At 44.7% G+C, this 10,325-nt stretch overlaps 1 protein-coding gene across 1 annotated transcript; it reads right to left on the minus strand.

The window, feature by feature from the left end:
• Window positions 1–5,201: 5,201 nt before the first annotated feature.
• Window positions 5,202–8,239, minus strand: JR316_0007587 (uncharacterized protein; the record flags this gene model as incomplete). Its single annotated transcript, XM_047893323.1, has 5 exons — window positions 5,202–5,354; window positions 5,405–6,004; window positions 6,232–6,868; window positions 6,987–7,894; window positions 7,988–8,239. The coding sequence occupies 5 exons, from the start codon at window positions 8,237–8,239 to the stop codon at window positions 5,202–5,204; spliced, it is 2,550 nt and encodes an 849-aa protein (XP_047746638.1).
• Between the last annotated feature and the right edge of the window lie 2,086 nt (window positions 8,240–10,325).

A 10,325-nucleotide genomic window follows, 5' to 3' on the forward strand; every position in this document is an offset into this window, starting at 1 on the left:
AACCTTGGATCTGTGGGCAAGAAGGCAAGTTTTCGTAACCCTTCACCCATAATTCTGGATACTAATTACTACTCTAATTACCCAGACTTTGTCTGGCCAGAATTCATCCAAGGCTCCTCAACCTCAGGCCAAGAAAGCTGGCCCTTCGAAACCCAAGTCGTCGTCGACGCCTTCGCAACGCAAGCCTCAAACCAAGGCTTCCAACAAGGTCGACAACAAGAAGAAAGGGAAGGGGAGAGCTCCCGTCAAGAACGATCCAAAGGGAAAGGGAAAGGCAAGAGCCTAGATGCGCGGTCTAATGTAGTACCTTTTACGTCGGTGAGACCCGCCTTCCCCAACTCTATTCCTGACGATATACTCACCATGACTAAAACAGACGCAGTTTCTTTCGTACACTTACATACTCCAATATCATTCTTGTTGGCTGGCCAGTATCGTAGTAGTGTACATTGTAGTCCTGGTGTTTCTGTCCCTGTTGATGTAGCAAACGATCTCTCTCTCGGACTTAATTATATGTTTTTCACTCTGCCTTCTAAAAGTCTGATCATGCAAGCATGGAATGATTTCCAACGAAGAATAAGATGGCGTATCTATTTTTTGTTTAAGGAAGGCATGAATAAACCTTTTGATCCAGATTATGGAGTAAGCTCAAAAAAGAAAGAGAAACCTCCTGTATTACCGCAATATATGGAACTTGGCCTTTCGATGGGACGTCGGTACGTGCAACGCACGATCGCAAGTATCCCGGAAGAAGCCCTTACGGAGATGCGAAAGCACGCGTTCTCTCCTAAAAGGGACAAGATCCGTAAGTTTCTTATCGATAACAACTATGTTATTACGATGACAGATAAGAATCTTGGCCTCGCGGTGTCTGAACGCGACTGGATATTAAGGAATGAGCTCAATCTTCTTGAAGATGAACGTAATTACGAAGAGTTAGAATTCGAAGTTGCGCAAGAAGTTATGAAGAGCAAAATGATTCAGATGCAAACGCTCGCACGTACTGTCGAAGATGAACATCTGTTTCTATTTGAACTTGGGTTGTCTCGATTCTTTCTATCGAATGTACCGGAAGACGGATCATCGTTCAAGTATCCTCAATTTCATGGTATACCTAAAATCCACAAGAAACCTACTGGATTTAGGCCCATAATTCCGTGTCACTCTGTAGTATTTAATCCTGCAGCCAAGTTTGTATCAAAAGAGCTTAAGCCGATTATTAAATCGACTCCTTCAATCATACACGGAACGAAGGATCTCTTTACGAGATTAAGCCAATTGCGTATAGACTCCAAAAGACAATGGTATTTTGTCACTGGAGATGTAGTTGCTTTCTATCCCAATATTCCGTTGGACTTGTGCATCGAAATCGTTTGTAGTATGTACGAGGAATGGTTACTCAACGCTTCGGAAGAAAACACTGCATTAGCCCATATTAATCCAAATTCGTTAGAGAATAACTTGGTTAAATTGGGCATCTTTAAACGTGCTATCGAGATTGGCAATACGCAATTGATAACACAACATGGGTCTAGATATTTTAGACAAAAAAATGGCCTCGCAATGGGCGTCGCGGATTCTCCGGACCTTGCTAACCTCTTTGGAGCCCATTTTGAAATAAAGTCAAAAATCTTAGACCACCCAAACGTGGCCTTCTATGGAAGGTACATCGACGATTGTTTCGCAATTGTTTACGCCGAGTCCGAAGCACTTGCACTTAATCTTATTAAAGAAACAATAAAGTTCGATGGTTGTGTTATCGAATGGGCTGTTTCCTCGTCGGGATGTCAATTTCTCGATGCTTTCATATTCAAGGAGTCTGGAAAACTTCATTGGAAGCCTTTTGTCAAGACAGGAAACAACCGAGAACGAGTTCCATGGGTATCACATCATCCTTTGGACGTCAAACGTGGCGTCTACATTGGAGAGTTATCCAGGTTAGCCGTGCTATGTAGTACCAAGGAAATCTACATCGGAGCAATTAGAGACCTTAACGCTCTCTATTTGATGCGCGGTTATCCCGAAAACCTAGTCATATCTTGGTGTAAGAAGAATATACAAGAACGTTGGGAAAAGCGATTCGCTTTACGAGTCGCAGAGCACGACGAATCCATTCTTGTACTTAAAACCAGATTTGATCAGGTATGGAATTGGTTTTCAGCTGCTGAACTTGGAAAAACTGTTACCGAGTACTGGTCGGCATGGTATGAACATGCCGAGAAAGGTTTGTATAGTGCAGACTCGTCCAGACCCCTTATCAAACCAGATCCAAATTACGTTCACGACCTCGATGATGTTCGCCCGGAGCTGTTCACACAGATCCTCGTGGACGGAGAAACTGAGTTCGTACCGGATTTGAGGAAGATAGGACTACTCGGAAGTCGTTGGATAGTATCGCGAAAACGCAATACTAATCTTTTCGACCTTGCAAATGTGTGGAAGAAAACAGTCTTTCGTAAACTGGATGAAGACATCGCTGAAAAAGGTGGTGTTGTTCCCGAAACTCAAAACGTTAATGAAACTTATCATTCTGCTTTAGTTGAAGCTGCTGAGCAGATAAGTATCGAAAGTGATAACGAGATAATACTTCATAGACGTTCAATCTCACAAGAGAGGGAACATCCAGAATTTGGCAGAATATCCAAATCTTACAACCGATGAAAAGAATACTAGCGCTTAAGGCGTAAAGCATTAGAAAAAAACCCTAACCGTAAGTATTCCTTGCTATAAAGTAACAAACATCTACTTACAAGCAACACATTGGATTGAATAGCTAAACCTAAACCTAAACCCTAAACCCTAAACCCTAAACCCTAACCTAACCCCAACCCTAAGCTAACTAAGTCTAACCTTAGTAGGAAGTAAGGTAGGCGTGTGAACTTCCGAACGGCATGTGATTGTGAAGGGCCGGATCTAATTTAGTACATGGGAAAAGTTACTTAGTACTTCGGGAAAAGTTCCTTAGTACCGTGGAAACATTTTTGATGGACCGGATCATGAACTGTCCAATTAAGATTCACAACAATCAATCATTCTATTGTTTGATTGTTAGGTAAGGACCCAGGTAAGTTATTTATACTCTAGACATGTGAATATTCCCATGTCGCGGTTACTCGGAGCCACGTAACCAGAGTAATCTATATCCATGTGATTCACATCACAGTCAATAACCCACGATGTCAAAGAACAAAAGTGTTGGATCCACTTTTGACAGGTTACCATGTGCCACATCGACCCGTGACACTCTGTTCATCAGAGACCTGTCTAACTTGACAATAAACATTGACAGATTTGTGATAGTCGGTAAGATACATGACAGCTGCGCAGCATCACTTCACGCGCTGTCATCGGATGTCTAGAACATTCCTTCTAAGAATAGCCACTGAAGAGTCTATAAAGACGAAAGGGCTGGTTGTTGGGATCCCCCAACAGCCCTCTGGCTACTTTCCATTTAACTCCCAGTTTAAACTAGTCGCTCGCACCTCGCTTCGCTCGGTGCTCGCTCCCCCCCTAAACCCTAAACCCTAAACCCTAAACCCGAAACTCAAAACGTTAATGAAACTTATCATTCTGCTTTAGTTGAAGCTGCTGAACAGATAAGTATCGAAAGTGATAACGAGATAATACTTCATAGACGTTCAATCTCACAAGAGAGGGAACATCCAGAATTCGGCAGAATATCCAAATCTTACAACCGATGAAAAGAATACTAGCGCGTAAGGCGTAAAGCATTAGAAAAAAACCCTAACCGTAAGTATTCCTTGCTACAAAGTAACAAACATCTACTTACAAGCAACACATTGGATTAAATAGCTAAACCTAAACCTAAACCCTAAACCCTAAACCCTAAGCCCTAACCTAACCCCAACCCTAAGCTAACTAAGTCTAACCTTAGTAGGAAGTAAGGTAGGCGTGTGAACTTCCGAAAGGCATGTGATTGTGAAGGGCCGGATCTAATTTAGTACATGGGAAAAGTTACTTAGTACCTCGGGAAAAGTTCCTTAGTACCGTGGAAACATTTTTGATGGACCGGATCATGAACTGTCCAATTAAGATTCACAACAATCAATCAATTGATTGTTAGGTAAGGACCCAGGTAAGCTATTTATACTCTTGACATGAGAATATTCCCATGTCACGGTTACTCGGAGCCACGTAACCAGAGTATTTTATATCCATGTGATTCACATCACAGTCAATAACCCACGATGTCAAAGAACAAAAATGTTGGATCCACTTTTGACAGGTTACCATGTGCCACATCGACCCGTGACACTCTGTTCATCAGAGATCTGTCTAACTTGACAATAAACATTGACAGATTTGTGATAGTCGGTAAGATACATGACAGCTGCGCAGCATCACTTCACGCGCTGTCATCGGATGTTCCAGAACATTCCTTCTAAGAATAGCCACTGAAGAGTCTATAAAGACGAAAGGGCTGGCTGCTGATAACAATCAACAGCCCTCTGGCCTTCTTTCCATTTAACTCACAGTTTAAACAAGTCGCTCGCACCTCGCTTCGCTCGGTGCTCGCTCCCCCCCTAAACCCTAAACCCTAAACCCTAAAACCCTAAAACCCTAAACCCTAAACCCTAAACCCGTAATCCCAGACCAGTTTTTTCAGCCGACGCAATACTCATATCTACTAAGAAAACATTCGCGAAAGAGAGGAGTTGAGGTTCAAGATGCTAGAGGTCGAAGACGGCTAGGAACATTATAGGCCCTGGCCTGTCAGCTGAAGGGAAGGCGAAGGTATGCAGCCGTTAAAATTATGATATCCCAGTATCAAATTTCAAAACCCGTCTATGAATATCTCGGCTTTGGCACTTTAAATTTGTGTGGCTAAGTACTAGCTCGCTTCCGTGTGGAGGTCTAACGAGTGACGCAATCTGTCAGTCTCTGAACTATGGCAGATAGGTTAGCAGCACTTATTTATAATAGCCTATTAGTGCGTAATGGACTATTGAAGGGCGGCCAGAGAAACGAACTAGCCAGGCATTTATTTGCAGATAGCCATGTTGACGGTATCCACAACCCTGGTACGGCCTGTAAGAGTAACTCGGGACATAATGTATTTCCTTGCTATCAACCATCCCCAAAGCCATAGACAGAAGCAGCCAGTGAGGGAGACGATGATTCATTACTAGTCCGCATCCGTCCAACACGCACAATGTACATGTATGTTTCTATTCACTGTCCTACCCCTCCTCATCTGTCGTGTACTCTTCATAATGAAAGGGATAATCAAGAGGAACATCAAGAATTTTGTGGGACTCTGTGGCCTTTAGTTTCACCAACCAAGATTTCAACCGGTCGTACTCCATCCCACAAAAATATTTGTGGTTGTATTTCTAAATCCAGGTATGAGTACATAAAGAGTCGACAGAAAAAACACCCTCACCCCCAAGAATTGCATAGCCAAATCACAGAATCCAGACGGAGGTCTCCATCTATATTTACGATCCAGTTTATGCCAGATATAGTGAAGTAACCTAATCTTCGTTAGGTTCTCTTGTGTTGGGATTGCGTAAGGCATGCATTGGAGCAATGATAAGAAATGTTTATCTCGGAAGTCCATCCAGTATACTCTACCACCTTGGTCCAAGCTGCCATAGTGCTTTGATACAAGTACATTGAGAAGAAATGTGGCAAGATGGGGATACCAATCCGAGGCAACAATGGGCAAAAAAGGGTGTCGGGTACCCAGTAATTGGTTAATCTCCAACACCGAGTGGAAGAGACGAATCCAGGTGAGCCACAACTCACTGGTACCACCTCCAGTTCTTATATTCTCCGAAAGAATGTATTTTCCGTCGAGCGTCGGAGATATACCCATAATGTGGTGGTTGTACTGCCTTCCAGAATCTTTGGCAGTAAGGAAGTACGACGAGTGTTCGATGTACAGTGATATGAGTGCGGAAAATGTGGTTTTAGCAGCCGCTTCGAATTTTACAATAAGCATACTGTCGTGTTCCTCGAGTACATGCCTATTTGTTCCGGTCTATGACCCGATAAAATTAGTGTACGTGTTGAGGGTAACGACTGAATAAAAAATACCAATTGTCTGTGAAGCCAACCCAATGAAGCGTTTGCAAATTGCGGCAAGTATTGGGGAAGCTTAGGCAGCTGTGGATGAATCAGAATATGTAGTATAGTCATCCTGTGAGAATTTTGGAGATATTCTCTTGAACGGATATCAGATCGTGCTGGATTATGCAAGAAGCGGACCACTTTGTTCAATGGGGAATCCAGCGTAGCTTCCGTCCCGTTGAAGAGTTGATTAAGAAGTTCGATCACACGAACCAGACCTGGAGTTTCCCACTCTGCTACTAGGGCTGGAGGTAGGTATGTCCTCGATACTTTGTCAATCTCCTTTTCAAATACGTCGAGAATGATTTCCACGTGTCCCCGATCTTTGTAACAGAAGATATTGACAATACCGTGCATGTCTTGGAGCTCTGATACAATGGCATCATTCGTAATATGCATTTCTGCGCCTATGTCCAGGATGTCAAAAGATGATGTATCCCTCCGCCAGCTTTGCCTAACAAGATACCCGAGAATGGGCCCGTCAAGAGAGGTAGCCTCGAGAACCTGCTGGGCTGAGATGGTCAATGCCAACATGACAGGACGTTGAAGTGATTGAAGTAGATCCAGTAGAGGCTTTAACCCTTGCGCTGGTGTCGATTCCCTCCAACTCTGATCCCGTAGTATACATCTCTGGAACGTTGAAAGGAGCCACAATGTGTGCTTTGATCGAGGTATTTTTCTGTCTGCTTCGGATAATACCCCTTCAAGTGCTTCGTGTAGATATTTGAGCTCTTGGATAATAATATCCATGTCTGAGCTTGGAAGTTCCACGAGGCTATATAGGATAGTTGAAACAGTTGGAAAAGAAAAACCTAAGTGATATTGTGACGGTCCAATACTGTAGTAATTGAATATCAATAATTAAAACCAATATTCCGTCACGAAAGGTATACCGATTAATTATTCCATCAATGTCAGGATTGACGTGTAGCAATTCTATCAAGTGCCGTATAATAACACAAAATGCATGAATCAAGGTGGACCATTCGTTGACCAGAAATTTCCCGGATCTAGAAGAATCTTTTATAAATTCTTCAAACGATAAGTGATGGAACGAAAGCCATGGTGTATCATATCTCGGGGTACCAAACGTTGGTATCAGTCTTTGTAAAAGTGGAGGACATTTGGATTCTGTTGTGCAAATCAAAGATCGCATGGATCGCAAAATTTGGCGCAGCTCCGACGGAGTAACATTAAAAACGAGCTCCATGACACTTTCCGAGTTGCTGTAAGGGGTGCACAAAATGGCACCCAGAACACGTCTAAGTGTGTCCCATCGTGGATACGATGACAAAATGGAGGCATACAGCTGGTCTAGTTCGGAGAATGCCAGAGCGTCATGAGGACCAGGTCTGATCAATATTCGAAGCTGTTCGAGGGGGTCACAGTGAAGGGAATCACCAATGAATTTTACGACGGTGGATGCATAAACAAATTGTCCAGAGGCAGACCTAACGAATCGGTCGATGAGGTGGTCCTCGGGCCATGGCCGAGGGACAGAATGCATTATTTCGATGTTTTCTTCATATATCCTATTAAATTCACTGCGTAGGTAGGTTTTTATTCCAGCGTCGGCTTCAAGGTCGTCTCGCAAAGAAACGCGTTTCACGATAGAGCTGAAACACCCGGTCTCGAACACATCGGCTATCCAGTACTCTGGACGACTGATAATCAGGAAGCGCAGTGGGATGCGATGCTGAATAATAGCATTCGCAATGGTGGACAAGATTGCGACCTGCATACGCTTCTCTCCAGAGCACTCGTCCAGGCCGTCAATGATGACCACTGGGTGGTGGGCGGGCTAATTGCGCAATTTGGTGAGAGGTCTGATAATAAGATTTTGAAGTTGAATATTGATCAATTTGGTGGGAAGTGTAGGATTCTCCTGCATGACGGTATCGAGTATGGCACGGTAATCGGGGAAATTGATGGCAAGCTCGTGAGCAATGGTAGAAAATAGCTTGTTCCCGTCTCCGCGTCCAGGAGCTCCCTTTGCAAAGAAAAAGCTCGAGCCATATCTGCAATCAGCAGAACGCTCTTGTAACATCATGGCAATGGAGTGTCCGATTGCTGATTTTCCGGAACCTGCGGGACCATAGAGCCACAGGGCTTGCTTCTCAGGAGCTGGGTTGTCAATCCACTCCATGATGGTCTCAATAATCCTCTCCCGAGTACATGGGTGGCATTGAGCTGGCGGAAATCGCTCCGCAGAGTCGTATATTGCATCGGAAGCTATGTATTTCTCGAGTAGATGTAAACCTGACAATCTTGTTTAAACAAATACTTCGATCCGTACGTTGACAATCCAGCACTCGCCTGTGTCCTTCCCCGGTCCGTAGATATTCTGCGTCTGAATGAAGTTCCCTCCATTGATCATTAGGTTGTGTGCGTCAGGAAACTGCTGCATTGGTAAGGACTAAAATTTCTGTGTCGAACGCAAGCCGATATGTAGCATAGGTGGGACTATGGATGGTAGGAGTGACGGATGGGAGAGAGGTAGAAAGGTTGTCATGGTGGTAAATCCCTACCTAAATCGTGTACTGTTCTTTCTCGCACGCTTCCATTACCAAGTATGACAGGCACAGCAACTTTTTTATACAGCCAATGTGAGAGTCTGGGGATTCGACGGGATGTTGGTTTAATTGAACCCGAGAACTAAAATCAACTAGATATATTTATACACAACAATTGTTTGCGTCCAAGCGCATCCTCACTGTCTATCAAATTATGACGTGTGCAAATATTAAGAGTATTAGATTATCGACTCAGTATCTGTTGCAAGCAAAACAAACACGTACTCTTGCAGGTCTCACGAAAGGTGGTTCGGTTTGGCTGGGAACGATCCTATGATACGAGTGCCAGGCAAGATGAATTTTCGAGCGGAGATTGAACAGGCTAACGCACTTCTCGTCTCGCATTCGCGCTCAAACCATTCTCTGTGCTTGTCCGTTAATGCAGCGCACCAGAATGGTGGTTCTACAATCTTCTTTTGCTACTGTTCTAAGATCTCGCACATGCCAAGAGACATCCAATTCAACATTGACACCGACTGCTGCATCAGTGAGTTCGCACATCCCACACTCTCCTGTGAGCTCCAACCCCACTTTAACACAGCCGTTTGACTCCACACTCCCTCATCCAATCTCGCGCAGTCCACATCAACTCTAACGCGAATAGTGGTCAGGAGTCCAGGGTGAGTCACACCCGCCGGCTTCTCGTCCCCTCTTCCACCTTTTCATCCTCTCATCACTTTTCTGTCCAATCCCGTACCACTCTCAATTACTCTCCAAGCCACACTCCATTCCTCCCTTACAAACACGGCTCATTTCATACCACTTCATTCGCATAGTCCAACCCTTCACAATCTCCACACCCGACCTCTCCCCTCTAACACCCTCCCTGCCCCTCCAATTAATGAACCTAACCACACTTCAACGTTCAACCCTCTCTCGTGCCGATTCCTCCGCTTGGTTATATGTGAACCTATCGAGACTCGCCTCACGGTCCACAAAACAAGAGTCGTTCCTCCATACATCATCCGGCCCCGTAGACCGTCGTCAATGCACTGCGACGGGTTAATGGTCAGCTAGGGCATTTACGGATACGAATAAATGCAGGATCTGCTTATCGCCTATGCCGCATGCAGTGCATGTTTCCCTCAACACCAATTGGAAAGGGGTGGGGTGTTTGACGAACTTACGGTGCGTTGCAACGTCTATGTACACTGTCGCCGTCTTCACATCACTCTTTAAACTTTCTGTATGTTTCAGCAGCATCCGGTACTCACCTCCACAAGTCCCGTCCCGTTCCCGAACCCTAGGAATCGTCCATGGCATTTGGCTGAATTCGTGAAGCAGAACACGCACACCACTCATCGATTCAATCGTCTACCTCCGCACGTTCGACGTCAATGCACCTCTCGCACACTCGACCGCTCGCACACTCTCCTCTCTCACAGTTACATTCACCGCCGCTCATTCCATTTGTGAACTACGCCACCCTATGCTCCCTATCAGGGGTTTTCGACCAACGGGAACCACAGCACATTGTCAAATGTGTTTGATTGTTCAACGACGAACTTGAGAGGACGCATATACACATGCTCCGCAGCTCGTGGAGAGGATCCTGCGCGGGGACGGGATTCAGTTGGTAGAGTTGCAGAGAGAAACACGGCGCTTCGTATGGTCACGAATTTGTTGTCCAATTCTTCTGGTTGGCGTCTACATCCTCCG

Source organism: Psilocybe cubensis, chromosome 7, assembly GCF_017499595.1.
Source record: "Psilocybe cubensis strain MGC-MH-2018 chromosome 7, whole genome shotgun sequence".
NCBI classification, from domain to species: Eukaryota; Fungi; Basidiomycota; class Agaricomycetes; order Agaricales; family Agrocybaceae; genus Psilocybe; species Psilocybe cubensis.